Source organism: Aulonocara stuartgranti, assembly GCF_965226115.1.
Source record: "Aulonocara stuartgranti genome assembly, chromosome: 19".
Lineage (NCBI taxonomy): Eukaryota > Metazoa > Chordata > Actinopteri > Cichliformes > Cichlidae > Aulonocara > Aulonocara stuartgranti.
Window position 1 is genome coordinate 28,608,666 of NC_138955.1, and position 17,844 is coordinate 28,626,509.

At 40.4% G+C, this 17,844-nt stretch overlaps 1 protein-coding gene across 1 annotated transcript; it reads right to left on the reverse strand.

Moving 5' to 3' along the window:
• Positions 1-6,470: 6,470 nt before the first annotated feature.
• On the reverse strand, positions 6,471-17,222 carry LOC309695589 (coiled-coil domain-containing protein 80-like). The gene is made up of 5 exons (XM_082516332.1): positions 17,117-17,222; positions 15,697-15,853; positions 12,818-12,954; positions 7,964-8,232; positions 6,471-7,340 (listed from the first exon to the last, which is right to left on the reverse strand). Exons 2-4 carry the CDS (start codon positions 15,821-15,823, stop codon positions 8,200-8,202), a joined length of 297 nt encoding a protein of 98 aa, XP_082372458.1. The 5' UTR covers positions 15,824-15,853; positions 17,117-17,222; the 3' UTR covers positions 6,471-7,340; positions 7,964-8,199.
• Positions 17,223-17,844: the final 622 nt, after the last annotated feature.

Consider the following 17,844-nt stretch of genomic DNA (forward strand, 5'->3'; position numbering starts at 1 on the left):
CTCTTGCTGCAGCATTTTGGATTAGCTGAAGGCTTTTCAGTGAGTTTTTTGGACATCCTGATAATAATGAATTACAGTAGTCCAGCCTGGAAGTAATAAATGCATGAACTAGTTTTTCAGCGTCACTCTGAGACAGGATATTTCTAATTTTAGAGATGTTGCGCAAATGGAAGAAAGCAGTCTTACATATTTGTTTAATATGTGCGTTGAAGGACATGTCCTGGTCAAAAATGACTCCAAGGTTCCTCACCGCGTTACTGGAGGCCAAGGTAATGCCATCCAGAGTAAGAATCTGATTAGATACCATATTTCTAAGATTTTCAGGGCCGAGTACAATAACCTCAGTTTTATCTGAATTAAGAAGCAGAAAGTTAGCGGCCATCCAGGTCTTTATGTCTTTAAGACATTCCTGCAGTTTAACTAATTGGTGTGTGTTATCTGGCTTCATGGACAGATAGAGCTGGGTGTCATCTGCATAGCAGTGAAAATGTATGCTATGTCTTCTAATGATACTGCCTAAGGGAAGCATGTATAATGTAAACAGAATTGGTCCTAGCACTGAACCCTGTGGAACTCCATAATTAACCTCAGTGTGTGAAGAGGACTCTCCATTTACATGCACGAATTGGAGTCTATTAGATAGATATGATACAAACCACTGCAGCGCAGTACTTGTAATACCTACAGCATGTTCTAATCGCTCTAATAGGATATTATGATCAACAGTATCGAACGCTGCACTGAGGTCTAGCAGGACAAGCACAGAGATGAGTCCACTGTCAGAGGCCATAAGAAGATCATTTGTAACCTTCACTAAAGCTGTTTCTGTGCTGTGCTGAGCTCTGAAACCTGACTGAAACTCTTCAAATAAACCATTCCTCTGCAGATGATCTGTTAGCTGTTTGACAACTACTCTTTCAAGGATTTTTGATATGAAAGGAAGGTTGGAGATTGGCCTATAATTAGCTAAGACTGCTGGGTCTAGAGATGGCTTTTTGAGTAAAGGTTTAACTACAGCCAGCTTGAAGGCCTGTGGTACATAGCCGATTATTAGAGATAGGTTGATCATATTTAAGATCGAAGAATTAATTAATGGCAGGACTTCTTTGAGCAGTTTTGTAGGAATGGGGTCTAAAAGACACGTTGATGGTTTGGAGGAAGTAATTATTGAAGTTAACTCAGAAAGATCAATTGGAGAAAAAGAGTCTAACTTAATATCAATGGTACTAAGAGTAGCTGTAGATAATATTACATCTGTGGGATGATTATTGGTAATTTTTTCTCTAATGATAAAAATTTTATTTGTGAAGAAGTTCATGAAGTCATTACTAGTTAACGTTAAAGGGATGGTTGGCTCAAAAGAGCTCTGACTTTTTGTCAGCCTGGCTACAGTGCTGAAGAGAAACCTAGGGTTGTTCTTATTTTCTTCAATCAGTGATGAATAGTAAGATGTTCTGGCTTTGCGGAGGGCTTTCTTATAAAGCAGCAAACTATTTCTCCAGGCTAAATGATGATCCTCTAAATTTGTGACACGCCATTTCCTCTCCAGATTACGAGTCATCTGCTTTAGGGTACGTGTTTCAGAATTATACCACGGAGTCAGGTACTTCTGATTTGAGGCCTTAGTTTTCACAGGAGCTACAGTATCCAGAGTCGTACGTAGTGAGGAGGTGAAATTATTAACAAGATAATCGACCTCTGTTGGGGTAGCGTTCAGATAGCTGCTTTGCTCTGTGTTGGTACAGGGCATTGGAGATGATAACAGTGGGTGGATTATATTCTTAAACTTAGTTACAGTGCTTTCAGAAAGACATCTACTTTGATAAAGTCTACTCTTCACCGCTGTGTAATCAATTATTGTAAAAGTAAATGTTATCAGGAAATGATCAGACAGGAGAGGGTTTTCAGGAAACACTGTTAAATGTTCAGGTTCGATGCCATATGTTAAAACAAGATCTAGAGTGTGATTAAAGTGGTGGGTGGGTTCTTTTACATTTTGAGAGAAACCAATTGAGTCTAATAACAGATTAAATGCCATGTTGAGGCTGTCATTTTTAGCATCTACATGGATGTTAAAATCACCCACAATAATTATTTTATCTGAGCTCAGAACTAAATTAGATATAAAGTCTGAGAAATCAGACAGAAACTCTGTGTAAGGCCCAGGTGGACGATAGATGATAACAAGTAAGACTGGTTTCTGAGTTTCACAGCTGGGGTGGACAATGTTAAGCATCAGGCTTTCAAATGAATTAAAAGTCTGTCTTGGTCTTTCATTAATTAATAGGCTGGTGTGAAAAATTGCTGCCACACCGCCCCCTCGGCCTGTGCTTCGAGATTTCTGGTAGTTAGAATGGCTCGGGGGTGTTGATTCATTTAAACTAACATAATCATCCTGCTGCAACCAGGTTTCTGTAAGGCAGAGTAAATCAATTTGTTGATCAATTATTAAGTCATGTACTAACAGAGACTTGGAGGAGAGAGACCTAATATTTAATAATCCACATTTCACTGTTTTACTCTTTGGTTCAGATGTGGATACTGTATTGTTCTTTCTTTGTGATTGTTTATGTTTAAGTTGTTTGTTGCTGGTTTTTAGTTTGTTTTTTGTCTTTTTGGAAGCTGACACAGTCTCTATGGAGATGGGTTTTTGGGGGGGTAGCAGGAGGAGAGAAGCTGCAGAGAAGCGTGTAAGACTGCAACTCTGCTTCCTGGTCCCAACTCTGGATAGTCATATTTTGGGGGGTTTAATAAATTTGTCCATATTTCTAGAAATGAGAGCTGCTCCATCCAAAGTGGGATGGATGCCGTCTCTCCTAACAAGACCAGGTTTCCTCCAGAAGGTTTGCCAATTATCTATGAAGCCCACATCGTTTCTGGGACACCACTCAGACAGCCAGCAATTTAAGGAGAACATGCGGCTAAACATGTCACTCCTGGTCTGATTGGGGAGGGGACCAGAGAAAACTACAGAGTCCGACATTGTTTTGGCAAAGTTGCACACCGATTCAATATTGATTTTAGTGACCTCCGATTGGCGTAACCGGGTGTCATTACTGCCGACGTGAATTATGATTTTACTGAATTTACGTTTACCCTTAGCCAGCAGTTTTAAATTTCCTTCAATGTCGCCTGCTCTGGCCCCTGGAAGACAATTGACTATGGTTGCCGGTGTCTCTAACTTCACATGTCTGAGAACAGAATCGCCAATTACCAGAGTTTGACCCCCGGCGGGTGTGTCGCCGAGTGGGGAAAAACGGTTAGACACATGAACGGGTTGGTGGTGTACCTGGGGCTTCTGTTTAGGACTATGCTTCCTCCTCACCGTGACCCAGCCGCCCTGATTCCCCAGCTGCTTGGGACCTGCCGGGGAACAGCTAGCGGGGCCTACGCTATTTTCGGCTGCACCAGCTACAGGGGCCTGGCTAGCTGCGGGTGAATGAAGGGTGCGAAGCCGAGTCTCCAATTCAGTAATCCTGGCCTCCAGCGCTGCAAATATGCTACATTTGTTACAGATATCATTACTGCTAAAGGAGGCCGAGGAGTAACTAAACATCTGACACAATGAGCAAGAAAGTGCAGGAGGGACAGGTGAAGTAGCCATGGTGCTAATGAGTCGGCTACGAGCTAAGCTAGGCTAGCGAGACAGTACAGAGACAGTGAGTGAATACTTTGGCTATAAATTAGGTAGTGAGTACACAGAAAGTGTGCTTCGGAGGAAGCACGTGAAGATTATACTATGAAAGAAGAATGTATTTAAAAGTTGTTAATTAAATCGCTAAGCAAATAAGCTACTCAGAAACACCACTGTGTTTGAGCAGGAACAGGAAGTGATACTCTACCACAGAGCGAGCGAACACCAAGTGACAGCGCCACCAAGAGCAAAAACCAACTAGAGTTACAATAATAAAGCAATGAGGAGGGGGAAGTAATAAATATGAAATAATGTCATTATGATGATTCCATTTGTTTCACTATCCACTCTGTGCAGGGCAAAGCTTATTACATGTTTAAACTGTAGAGATACAATAATTTTACTGCTGTAAAATCCAACTTTTGTCTTATTTAAAATATAAATCTAATATAATCTGCTTCTTAATGTATGTTCTTTAAAATACAGCGTGTGTTTTTAATATATTATAATTATAATAATGCATAATTATGTGGACATGCATATTAAATTGTTTTTTAGTGAAATATAATCCCTCCAGAAAGGCAGGAAAAGCCCGGAAACTTACTTTAAAACTAAATATGTTCCCTAAAACGGTGACAGAGCTACAGACCCATGACAGCCTTACACAGGTAGCCAGCAGCTGTGACCAGCACTACATGTGCAGTTAATAAAAGGACAGGTAATGTTTGTCGCGCTGTTGCACACACAGCACGCTCGTTTGTTTCAGTTCGTCAGTTGCAACAAGACAGCTTACCAACGTGTACGTAATAAATCAAAAATCAAATCAAATCAAATCACTTTTATTGTCACATCACATGTGCAGGTACACTGGTAAAGCACATGTGAGTGAAATTCTTGTGTGCGAGCTTCACAAGCAACAGAGTTGTGCAAAATACAATAATGTAAACAAGCAAAATACAAGAATGGCTACATCTGAAACTAATAAATATATGTACAATATATAATAGTATATGCATTTCGTATAATAGTATATGCATTTAAGCTAATAAGCTAATACTCCTGTGTGCTACACACTACAGTGCACGCTGTACACCTACTTACTGGTTGTGTCGCATCAGTCTGTGTCTCTGAGTTAACTTGTGTTTCTCCTACAGCTCCGGACCGCTAAAAATGCGCGTGCTCTTTGTGAGCTCGTTCCCGGCTCGTAACCAGCGCGTTCTGCCGTCAAGGGCGATCATTGGTTAAATGTGATCATGTGACTGATGCAAGCCAGATCCTTTTATTTAGCAAAACTGTGATTAATAGTTAAATATTATTGTTGAGGGGCACAGACAGGACTCCGCACACACACATTAAAAAAAAAAATATATATATATTTTTTTAAAAAGTTGCCTCAACAAAAGGGCACTTTGGGCACCCATCAGGAAAGGGGCGGGTGCTCAAGCCCCTCTAGCCCCCCCCTCTGCACGTGCCTGCTATGCAGCTCCGCAGACAGGAGATGGCCATCCAGCAGTGGCTTCGCATGCGCTGCCCTGAAGACTAATATGGTGGCTATGGTTACCATCAACGAACACGGTTATCAGGATGGCTATCACCAGGGGTATGGTGATAAAAGGTGCGTGCATTCCAATGATGCACACTGGCCTGCAGCTGGTCCTTGGTGCTACCTTCCTTTGGCCCAAAACCTTTGTGTGTCTTTCCCATCTCCCACCGGGCAGTTGGCACAGACGACTATTTTGTAGCACTTAGTGAAGGGAAGAAAAATGCTTTCACATATCCAGTTCTTTAACATTCCCTATATAGCATAGTACGCTGCTTTATACTTAGCAGCGTCAGATCTGGTTAGTCAGTAAATTTATGGATGAACCTGAAGGTTCAGAAATGGATTGCGTACTTTAGTTTTTGCCGGGTTTGTTTTTTTTTGTTTATTTCAACTTAAAACATTATTGCATCGTGTGTCATCTCTAACAGGCTTTTTTAGATCAGACTTACATAGTTTCAGCACACACGTTGATTTTGTAGATAATAGAACATTTTTATTGGACATCTGTTGCATTTGAAGTGCAGTTACCAATAATATTATTAAAAGCATCACATTATTTCTCTTTTGTAAAGTTTCTGTTGCTATACATTGTTTCTATTTATTCTTTGTTTCTATATGGCTATATGAAAATAAACATTTGTTTACTACCAGGTCCTTTAAATTATTTGTCTCACTTTCAGTGCCAATGCGCTGCAATAATCTTTTGAGCAACACCTCCCCCTAGTGGCAAAAGTGGAAAAATATTTCCAAGTATATTTTAGTGGTCATGTAATGATTGAAACAACCTGCCGTACTTGTAATATCTACAGTAGTTTTAGACCTTCTCAACTTACTGTCCCCTCAATGCAATCACATTTGCAAAAACACTTTGCGAGTAAGAAGGGCTTGAATCCACCTACCCATTTTCTTCCACTTATCCAATTAAGGGCATGGGGAGGCTGGAGCATCTCTCAGCTGCCATAGAGCAAGAGACAGAGTTTGTATTAAACATGGCCAAAGTGTATGTACAAGTGAGTCTTGTTCATTTAAAGCTTAGACATCAGACTGCGTTACAGTCTCTTTTCTCTTGGATCTGTATAATGTTAGTGGGTGTGGAACACTGTTATTCAGCAGGTGGGTAAACTATCTAAGAGTTGGCTTAAAGGAACTGATAGGGAGCTAAAACAGCTATCAAGCATGTGCAAAGTAATAGAAGAAAAACATGGAGTTAGAGCAGCTAGTACCCTTTAGGTCTTCCTCCAGAAAACCTCAGTATTTAAATAAATGCACAAATTTATGACAAGACATCAGCGATTGTATTAAATTGCATTACTTGCACAGAAGTAAAACAACTTGCCATTTATTTTACAAGAAAATGCATTCACACGTGAGGATTTTAATGGCACAAACAACAATCTTTAGACAATGTTATTTTACAGTTTAACAAGAAAATATTCAAGCCCCAAGTAAGAGAGGCAGGGAGTTTGTGGTGCTGACAGAAAGTCAGGCATTAGTGGCAATTATGTCAATGCCACTTATTCTGGCTCAGAAAATAAACAAATAAAAAAATAAACTGCCTCTTCCACAGTACAATACAAACTGAATTCATCATAGTGTGGATAAAGATTCAAAATCACCACAATTTCAAACAAATCTATTATCAAAACAATCCTGAAACTGCAGTTTCTGGTCCTTAGACGTCCAGCACCAGCAAGCAGTCAAATAGCAGCATGTACAACAGGAATCATGTAAAGAAATACACTGTCCATAAAAGGAATCCATAATGAATCCAAAAGTATCACTTATTTTCCAACAAACAGCGTTGCTGGTACTTTCCCCCATATGAATGACAGCAGTCATCCACAGACAGGCACGTTTCCAAAATATACACATTTCGCTAATTCTGTTATTAAACACTTTGTTTTTAATTCTAGGAGTCTATCATATAATCTATCAACAGTATCTTTCACCGTTTACCTGCTTATCACTGTTCAAATAAATGCTTTCACAGACAATCTGTGACCATGTTCCATCCAGTCAATTGTCCAGTTCGATATCAGCAGCAGGAAAGATGCAGAGTATCCTCTGGATACTTGGGAGTGAGCTCTATCATTACTACAAGGACTCTTCATCAGAAACACTGTCTGCATTTGCCTTTGTCAGGAGCTCGAGCTCCTCACTGTCCTGCAACACAAAAAAGAGACAAGGCATCAGAATGAATGAACAAGTGATCAAATCCAGTGGACAAATCTGCAGACATTGAGGCACTGTGCACATCTTTTTTCTGTTTTCAGAAAGTGGAGGGCAGTATTTACTCCCCGAAAAACACCGGGGAAGTACCGTGCATTTTAAAGCCACGGCTGCCAATGGAGAGGGTATTTTTGTTAGTGCTCTAGCAAAGAAACAAACACCTGAAACCTGGCATTTCACCTGATTTACAGGGTTTCTTCAATACAGAACAGGACGCTGGGGATGAAAAGAATTCCAGGATAGTATCCCCACAGACTACTGTATTGTTAAATAGCTTCTTCCATCAAAAAACACTTGACTACTAAAGGAATTCTATGAAGTAAGGCTCCAGCATGAGCCTGGATGCTATTTTCATAGCTGGGAATCAGGTTTCCTCTTGCACTCAAGAAATGACATTACAGAGAAACAAGAGCCAAGTTTCCTGCAGAGCACTTGGTATGTGGGCGGGAGTAGAGGAAGTGGATATACATCGGGGTTAGGTGAGCGAAGTTGTGTGAGGAAAAGGAGTGTGTGGGCTTGTGTGCGTGACTACTGAGGATTTGTGGTTTGTCTCCTACCCCTCTTGACCTCTCAAACACCTCCCCGTTGATGACCCGTAGTTTCTCCCGCTGCAGGCTATATTCCAGGTCCTTGGGCCAGCTGGCATTGTAGATAAAGATGGCCAGCAGGACCGTGGGTGCCTGGAGGAAGAAGTCCAGCGAAGGGTGGAAGTCAAAGAGGAAGAGGGAGAGGCCTGTGACCAGAACAGTAGTGAACTGGCCAGTCAGCACATGGAACATGTTGTCTCTGAATTTTAAGATGAAGGCCACGGATAAGCCCAGGGCAGCTAGGGAGAACACAGAAGATTATGAGTTCTTCAAATGCATACTAGAGATAGATAAATGAACTAGTCCAGTTAATAACAAATTACACCCAGCAGCTGGATTAGTGTAACTTAGCACTGATGCCAGAAGCAGGACCAAATACCCACCAGGCTCTGTTCAAAGGCATAAAACAACTCAAGTACCAGCAGCTTACAAGATCACAAGTTAAGATGATTTTGTCTGTAGACGACAGAAATTGTACAAAGTAGTGGTTTTGCATGCTACAGTCTTTTGGAGCCCCCACCCCAACCCCTCCTCTATTTACGCCAGCTTTCATCTGATTGGCTGCCCCTACATCTGAGCTTCTACAAACAGAACCAGGTGCTGCACCACTTCCTCTGCTTATCAATTTGACAGACTTCCTTCAACCCAGCCATGCCTTCCAGCTCATCCTGGAGGACACAGTATTCCCCAAGCCCGCTGAGACCTCCTCCCAGTAGGACATGGCCAAAAACACCTCACCTACCTAGGAGTCCAGGAGGAATCCTGGTTAGATGCCCCGAGTACCTCAACTGTCTTCTTTTGATGAACATATTTTCTCTTCCTCAAGCAACTTATATAATCCACATGGACATGTTTGCATATAATTCAAAGCAGCAAACTAATTAAATTAAATTAAATTAAATTAAATTAAATTAAATTAAATTAAATTAAATTAAATTAAATTAAATTAAATTAGAGTGGACATCTCCAGCAACAGAAATGACAGTAGGAGATCTCAGTTCAATAAACATCACACTTATGCCTGCTTGATATTCATCTTTCAGTCATATGCTGTATAAAACAGTATTCAAATGTCCCTCTGATGTGAGAATGATGCACTACAGTGCTGACTGAAGTTATCAATCTTGTGATAGGCAGAAACACCAAAAGTTAAAAATGGAACAGTCAGGTCACTAAACTGCTGAGACTGGAGTGGGGCTGGTGGAAACTGTGGCAGACCAGGGCACTGAAACATAGACAGACAGTTCTTTTGCAATGAAAAACATAAACACCCATGCTCCCGGTAGGTTTCCGCTGTGTCAGCTGTTTACATTATAGGTGCTTATGCAGTAACCATGGTAACCACGGACTCTGAGCGGCTGGATCGACGGAGGTCAGACAACAATTTTACATATATGATCTTCAAACAGGACACAGCCATTATCCGTCCTGGCCTCATATCAAATGTGAACGCAGACTGAGTCTATGTTTGACGTTTGCTTTATATCTAATCTTCCTCTCAAACATTTAAACAGCAGCGAGTCTGCAGCTGAGGGAACACAAACTCAAATTCTCGGATTGAACAGGTTTGCTCGTTTCTTGCGTGTATTCATTTGGTGATTTATTAAATGTGTAACTGTTATTCTAATCTGCTGCTGAGTCTCGTACGCTGATGAAAATGCAGAAAACACAGATCACGAACACCTGTTCAACCAATCACTTTCATTCCACTTTGATCTGCGACAAACTGACGGTTCATCTCTGTTACAGTGTTGCGTTAGACTGCTATATTTTTTTGTTCTTTATGCTGTAGATTTTCATGTCTCTGGAATAGTTGGCAGTAATAAGGATGATCTTCTGTAAAATCATATTGATATGACCCGTGACATATTCGTACATGTCAGTTAGACTAGTCAGCTGGGAAACTGTTAACTCATAGAGCTGACGATATCGTGGATATGCTGACCTCGCTCCGTGGTGTACAGGGCCGTTTACCCTCATGATTACTATTCACAATAAAAATATTAGCCGAACATCATGAAGTCTGTATGTGTTTCATAGTGTCGAACAACCTTTGTACAGTTAAAGCCAGCAGTTACTACATGACGGAAACACCAACGTTATCTCTTTTATACGTTTATACGCAGGTCACGCTGATTACTGAACAAAAACCCAAAGATCAGCTGTTAATCGAATTTATTTGCTCTCTCTCCTCCTTAAACATGTTTTTAATGTTAGTTATAATTCAGAATTGGCGACTGAAACACGTAGGACACATAAGAACATCAGGAAATAAAACCCCGATAAATATAACCTCAGTAAAAGAAGTCAGTGTCAGCGGGGGTTATTACAGCTGTGTACCAGGGCCTGCGCTTTGTCAGTGGTAATAACTTGATTGCTTGCGAGGCGAACGGGTCTATCCTGGGCAGACATCTCCAAAATCATCGAAGCACTTTTGCAAAGAGGCTGTATCTTGACAAACCGACCAGACATATGAAGATTAAATCACTACATTCTCGCTAAAAAAAATATTAAAACAGTATTTGGTGACACACAAACAGGGTTTTTCAAAGTTCAGTTCTGTTAGTTTCCACATGCCGGTTGTTGTGTGCTAAAAACAATGGCCACCAGGCCAAAGCAATGGTTTTGACTCGATCAGTGTTAACCCCGCCTCCTGAGTTTGATGGGTGAGGTTGACAGATAAAATTATTTCATGGTGAGACCTGAAGGAGTCAACTGTGCCAAAATGAATTAATTAAATACACAATTAAATAATTATTTAAATGTGGCAATAATTAATTAAAATGTGAAATAAATAAATAAATAAATAATTAAATGTGTCAATAATTAATTAAATGTGTCATTAATTAATTAAATGTGTCAATAATTAATTAATTAATTACATTTGTTGTAAATATTTATGTAATTAATTATTTCCGATAATTAATTAATTTGTGCATGTAAATGGAGAGTCCTCTTCACACACTGAGGTTAATTATAGAGTTCCACAGGGTTCAGTGCTAGGACCAATTCTGTTTACATTATACATGCTTCCCTTAGGCAGTATCATTAGAAGACATAGCATTCATTTTCACTGCTATGCTGATGACACCCAGCTCTATCTGTCCATGAAGCCAGATAACACACACCAATTAGTTAAACTGCAGGAATGTCTTAAAGACATAAAGACCTGGATGGCCGCTAACTTTCTGCTTCTTAATTCAGATAAAACTGAGGTTATTGTACTCGGCCCTGAAAATCTTAGAAATATGGTATCTAACCAGATTCTTACTCTGGATGGCATTACCTTGGCCTCCAGTAACGCTGTGAGGAACCTTGGAGTCATTTTTGACCAGGATATGTCCTTCAATGCACATATTAAACAAATATGTAAGACTGCGTTCTTCCATTTGCGCAACATCTCTAAAATTAGAAATATCCTGTCTCAGAGTGACGCTGAAAAACTAGTTCATGCATTTATTACTTCCAGGCTGGACTACTGTAATTCATTATTATCAGGATGTCCAAAAAACTCACTGAAAAGCCTTCAGCTAATCCAAAATGCTGCAGCAAGAGTCCTGACAGGGACTAGAAAGAGAGAGCATATTTCTCCTGTTTTGGCTTCCCTTCATTGGCTTCCTGTTAAATCCAGAATTGAATTCAAAATCCTGCTCCTCACATACAAGGTCTTAAATAATCAGGCCCCATCTTATCTTAATGACCTTGTAGTACCATATCACCCTATTAGAGCACTTCGCTCTCGCTCTGCAGGCCTACTTGTTGTTCCTAGAGTATTTAAAAGTAGAATGGGAGGCAGAGCCTTCAGTTTTCAGGCCCCTCTTCTGTGGAACCAGCTTCCAGTTTGGATTCGGGAGACAGACACTATCTCTACTTTTAAGATTAGGCTTAAAACTTTCCTTTTTGCTAAAGCATATAGTTAGGGCTGGACCAGGTGACCCTGAATCCTCCCTTAGTTATGCTGCAATAGATGTAGGCTGCCGGGGGATTCCCATGATGCATTGAGTTTTTCCTTTCCAGTCACCTTTCTCACTCACTATGTATTAATAGACCTCTCTGCATTCAATCATATCTGTTATTAACCTCTGTCTCTCTTCTACAGCATGTCTTTTATCCTGTCTTCCTTCTTTCTCCCCAACCGGTCGTGGCAGAAGGCCGCCCCTCCCTGAGCCTGGTTCTGCCGGAGGTTTCTTCCTGTTAAAAGGGAGTTTTTCCTTCCCACTGTTGCCAAAGTGCTTGCTCATAGGGGGTCATATGATTGTTGGGCTTTTCTCTGTATCTATGAAGCGCCTTGAGGTGACTTTTGTTGTGATTTGGCGCTATATAAATAAAATTGAATTGAATTGAAAATTGAATTGAATCAAGACGTGAGTGTGTGTGGTTCATTTAGGGGACATCTTTACATTTTAGAGTGAAAAAACAGCTTGACTTACATGCTTTCCAAATTCACACCGCATTAATTTAAGTATTCAACAAGTTAATTGATCTACACAGCACGGCCATTCTGTTATGGGGCTGCCCATCACATACTAGCTACTTTTGGCTGCCCCTTTATTATCAATTTTACATGCCTTGATGTGACTGTGGTCTGGCCCTATTTACCTAAACCTGAATTAAATTATTCACAAGTCACTACAACAGGTATACTTGTGTTTAATTTGGTGTATTTGATGCTCTTCCCGACACAGCTGTCAAGGGATTTTTTTTCCTCCTCCTGGTACTTAAATAGGGATCTTTCACTGTTAGGCAAATGTGCAAACCACTACACTATAGAGCCACAGCCTTCACATAATCCTCCTATATTGCTTAGAAAGAGTAAGTCTCTACCTTGACTCTCATGTCAGTGTCTGTGAGGACCATGTAGAACTCCTCGTAGGTCATGCCAAACTCTTTCCTCAGCTCTGTGATCAGATCCTGGTTTACCAGGTCTTCCTGACGAAAGCCCTTCATAGGCTTGTCATTCCCTGGAGAAATAAAGGCACATTAGAAGGATTCAATATCTACTTTCCTACTTTAAAGGGGGTACTAATTTCCCCTTTAAAGAATATCAATTAACTGTTAAAATCAAAGGAACATAACATTTATTGTATTTGGAATCTTAGTGAAATGGTCCAAAAGTCAAATGTAAATCTAATATATTGCCCGGAATATCAGATTGGGAAAATTGGGGAAAGAAGGAAAACTGCACACTATTGGTTAATCTGTCTTCTGTCATGTCTCCCTCCCCTCACTGCCAGTCGGTTGCGGCAGATGGCTGCCTCTCACTGAACCTGAGGTTTCTTCCTGTTCAAAAGGAGTTTTTTCTTTTTCTTCTTCTCACTGTCACCAAGTGATTGCTTGGTGACAGTGAGTCTTCTGAATGTTGTTTTGTTTTTTTGTTTTTTTCCTGACAATTATTCAAATGGTTATGGCTTCAAAAGGCTAGAAAAGTACAGGGCAGATACAAAAACAGCTTAAGGCATGTTACAGTCATATTTCTTAACGTAAAATGAAGAGCAATTGTTTCCCAGTTAATATGCTTACTCCTCTTTTAGTTTAGTTATCTATGCTGATTTCAAAAAACTGCTCCTTTAACAAATTTGTCTGAGAAGTTTAAGAATTAGACTCTTGAGTGAAGAGCAGAACTGAAGCATGCAGGACAAACTGGACAGACAGCAGCTGAGATCTAAAAGGGTTGGATGTCTCAGAAGTCTAATGGAGCTGGTGTTTATGCAGACCAAAGCCTTTAATCATAGCTCCTTCCGTGTGTGTGTGTATGACATACGGACCACAGAACAGTGTGTTCTTGGTGGCTGGTTTGCCCACTCTCTGCTGTGTAATGTGTATGAGCAATCAAGTCAGGAAACCCCCAGTACATGTAGGTGGCAGAAGACAGACTGCACACACAGATATGTACAGCAAACATTCTTTAATATGGTCTATATGCAAAACATACACTTGGCCAGCTAGGCTACAACCCAAAGATGAAGTCACTGTAACCAGAGGAGGGGCAATGCTGAAAGGACCAGCTGTTTGTACATGACCACCCACAGTGCGTTTCTCTCACTTCCAAGGACTCTTATGTTGACTTCCATTTACTTTCTTGAGATTCATTTACATACTGTTGCTTACCTTAACCTAAACTTAAATCAAGCCTTCATAATTAATATGAATGAAGACTTACCAACAGAGGTGGGTCACAACAATGTGACTACATAAAAACATGATGTCTGGATAAAACCTCATCTGCACATTGAGTGACAGACTTAAAAAGCTTAACAAAGAGCAGTTAACACACATCAACCGCAGCCTCTGGTTTGAGACAGCTATAAAATGTCTCAAAATAGAAGCCAAGCACAAATGACGCAGTGCGTCTCACAAAAACAGCAGCAGTTTTGTTGCATTTGAACAAGTAGGTTTTCAAGCACTGTTATAACTGCTCTCTGTGTGCATGTGGGTGTGATGAATTAAATGTCTCCAGCTTACACATCAACTCCGCAGGAGATGATGCACAGGAAAGGTATGCACTCTGGTTTGCTCTCCTGGTACATGTTATACAGACTCCTGTACTTCATAGCTGCTGAACTCATCACATTTTGGATTGGAAGCTGGAGGCATTCCTACCTCTAGCTACAAATAAAGTGTAATTACTAAAATAAGCAACGGTATTATGGTAAATGAGCCGAATCACTGAATTCAGAGGTCAACACTGTTTAGTATCACCTGCACAGAGAAGCACAAAACACTGTGGCTTTGGCAGAGTCGGTGCGCATTCTGGATGTGACTGTGGGAGCAGAGATCTCTGTTGAACACATCTAGTTTGACATAATGTGAGGAAGGTACAAGGACAGGACAGCAGACATGGCAGGAGACACTTTTCCTTGCCAGAGTCTCAGTATGGACAGCACTCACACAACAACATTTCCCTGAAAAATGGTATTTTAAGGCAAATCACATCTACTGTATTCCTAAAAACATTCAAACTTACTTACATTTATGACAGAATGCCTGAGTCTGTTTATTTCAGTACTAAGTAGAGAGCAAGCTTGAGTAGACAACGTGTTAAAGTCAAACTCTCTTGTATTGCAGGGTCTTTAGTATATAAAACAACTTGGGATGGCTGTTGTTGTAAATCGGGGCAATAAAAATAAACCTGGACTAACTGCTTTGTTGTTCTGTGTTTCTAGTTAACTTGTTTGGGTTTTTTTGTTTGTTTTTGTGTGGTGCACAGAAGTTCCCACTGTTGTGTTACTGGTTTAATATTGTTTTCCTCATAGTACATGTGAGTATTCTGTGTTTTCACAAAGTTGAACAGAAAAGCAGCAGCTCTTAAAATGACAGGAAAAGCATTTAGCTGGATCTACGATGACTCTGTCATCCTAAGGAAGATTTACTGACAGCGGAAACATGATTTTGATTTAGAATTACAACCTTTTGCTGGTTAACTGCAGTGTTTTGCTGCATGTAAGGGCTGTTTGGGAAATCCATCTTCAGTGCTGAAAACTTCAAAAATGTTTCAAAATGTTGCAGTTGAGAAATGCTGCACGTCCGGAAAACATCTGCTCCAAATTGAGAGCCACATGAGCTATTCAAAAAAAGTTCCTGGCTGAGCAACTGAAAGACTTGCTACAGTTAATAGCGATTAAGTGGCGCATACCATGTCAAAACAAGGAGCAAAAAAACAAAAATGGATTGAACCCTCTCACACTGCATATGGAACTACTTACCTATCTGATAGTGGTCGATTTTCATGGTGGAGTTGGTCAAAGAGCCAAAAATAGTTATGATAGAGACTTTCCTGATGGCCATCTCACACACAGACTCCAGGTACTCATCCCTCTGCTGAACATACATACTGTTCTCCTCACTGGGGGATGTAATCAGCTGGAGGAAGGGAGGGAGTGGAAACAGGGAGGTTAGAGTATCCTGTGTATGCTGTGACACGTGCGCGCAAATACAGTGTGCTGCAGAGGTGATGTTTACATTAACCTGCAGGCGGACGATGGGGCATATTTTCCCAGCCTGTTCACAGCACCACTGTGATAAGAATCTATACTGGCTGCAAAACAGAGCCGCACAGTCTGTTAGCTCACAGCTGTGCAGTCGGTCAAATACCTGGATGATGGTTGTGCTACCTACCCTACCACTTCACTATAAAGAAGTGACACTGTACAATAAATTGTACAGAGGTGCTTACCTGTTTGTTGACTAGTTTAAAATTAATCAACAATAAATTATTTGTCCTGATGTGAGTCTTTAGAACATTTCAGTACTCTGTCTTGGAAAACAAAGTCTTTCCTTATTGGAGCCGCACCAACTGTAGGTCACTTCCTTCTGCTCCACACTGCCAGCTGCTCAGTGATTCAGAATGGTGTAATGCTCAACTTCCCAACTCAAAACCTATCCAGTTGATCAAAATTTGAAGTCCAGAAAAAAAAAGCACTAATTTCATGTTTGACTAATGAGTTTGGCAGGCACGTCTGTTGGATCACTGATGGCTGTGTCTTTTAATTTCTCTTATAGCTGCATTCATTACTGTAGTGCTGATGTCTTTCTTTAAAGAAACTGTTTGAGATATTAGGGAATTTTGCTTATTTGCTTCCTTGCTGCAAGTTGGATGAAGAGATTGATCCCATTCTCGAGTTTGTTTGGGAAATATATTAAGTTACAGCTATTGGCCAGTTAGCTTAGCATAAAGCTGGCTGATAGTTGTATTTGACAGAAAACTCAGTTAATTACTGAGGAGATATTTAGATTATTACAGAAAGGAGGCAACATCAATTAATTACTGAGGTAATGCTAAATCAGAAATTAAATCACATATCATGCTTCATCTGTTGGAGCCATTTTTTGGCTGGGTGCAGAGAAGTCCATGCTATCTGCTTATCAGGAAGTGGCTGTGTTTGAAATATAATAGGCTAATAATCAACTGTTCCAGATGCCCATAGTCTGACATTTGAATTCATCTGTATTTTGGCAAGAAATCAAATAAGCACTTTGGCCAAAATGTTAAACCTGTCCTCACACTTAGCGATGGTGCTCTGAGTACTGACATTTCCCTCTGGCCAAAGCTCGAAGCCTGGAGTTTTGCCAGGTGAAAGAGCCTCTTATGAACTGTCAATATTATGTCATGCTATTACGTCTCACCAGCAGCCGCCTCCTGTTTTCAAAGTAATCCAGAAAGGAGGCAAGGGCACCCTTTGGTGGTGGCGTTGGCTTTTTAGTGGGCTTTGGATAGTCCACTTTGACGCCTTCTTTCCATTTTTCTTCCCCCAATCTTTCCCTCCTTTCCTGGCTTTCCTCTTCTGTCGGCTTTCTTGGCACCCTTGTCATTCTGTTTCTTCTTCTTGTCATGCTTATCGTGCTTTCCCTTCCTGGTAGGAGTGATAACAGTGATGACTTCTGACTCCTCTGGATTGCTTGCTGTTGGCTTGCTAGGCTCATACTTGTCTTCATACTCGTTAGTCAACACCAGTGCACAAAAGCAGATATTATTTTTCATTTTCTTCACTGATTCAAACATTGTGAGAATGATTTGGTCTTGAGCTGGTGTCGTGGTAAACTTTTCTTTGTACACACAAAAAATGATGGTGAAATGAGTTATGTTGGCTGCTAAACAGCTATTTCATTTGAAAAGCTCCAATGAAAAGCAATTAAAGTAATCAGCAAGAAGTGTGCTGCATATGTACTCATGGATATTATTTATAAATTTATGTAATGTATGGTTTTAGCACTAATATATACCCAGGTGTTTTGTATTCTATAAATAGCAGGAATCTGAAACCCATTAAAATACAAAGTCAATCTATTAAATCTATCTTTAAAATGAATGTTACAGATTACGTTGTCTCCACCGTTCTTCTTCTTGGTGGGTT

Bases quoted from the DNA above. Each gene is read 5' to 3' on its own strand.
- LOC309695589 (XM_082516332.1), bottom strand. From the start codon at position 15,823: ATGTATGTTCAGCAGAGGGATGAGTACCTGGAGTCTGTGTGTGAGATG. The intron at 12,955-15,696 runs GTAAGTAGTTCC...TTATTTCTCCAG, and splicing joins AATCGACCACTATCAGATAG to GGAATGACAAGCCTATGAAG. The intron at 8,233-12,817 runs GTAGAGACTTAC...TGTTCTCCCTAG, and splicing joins ACACTGACATGAGAGTCAAG to CTGCCCTGGGCTTATCCGTG.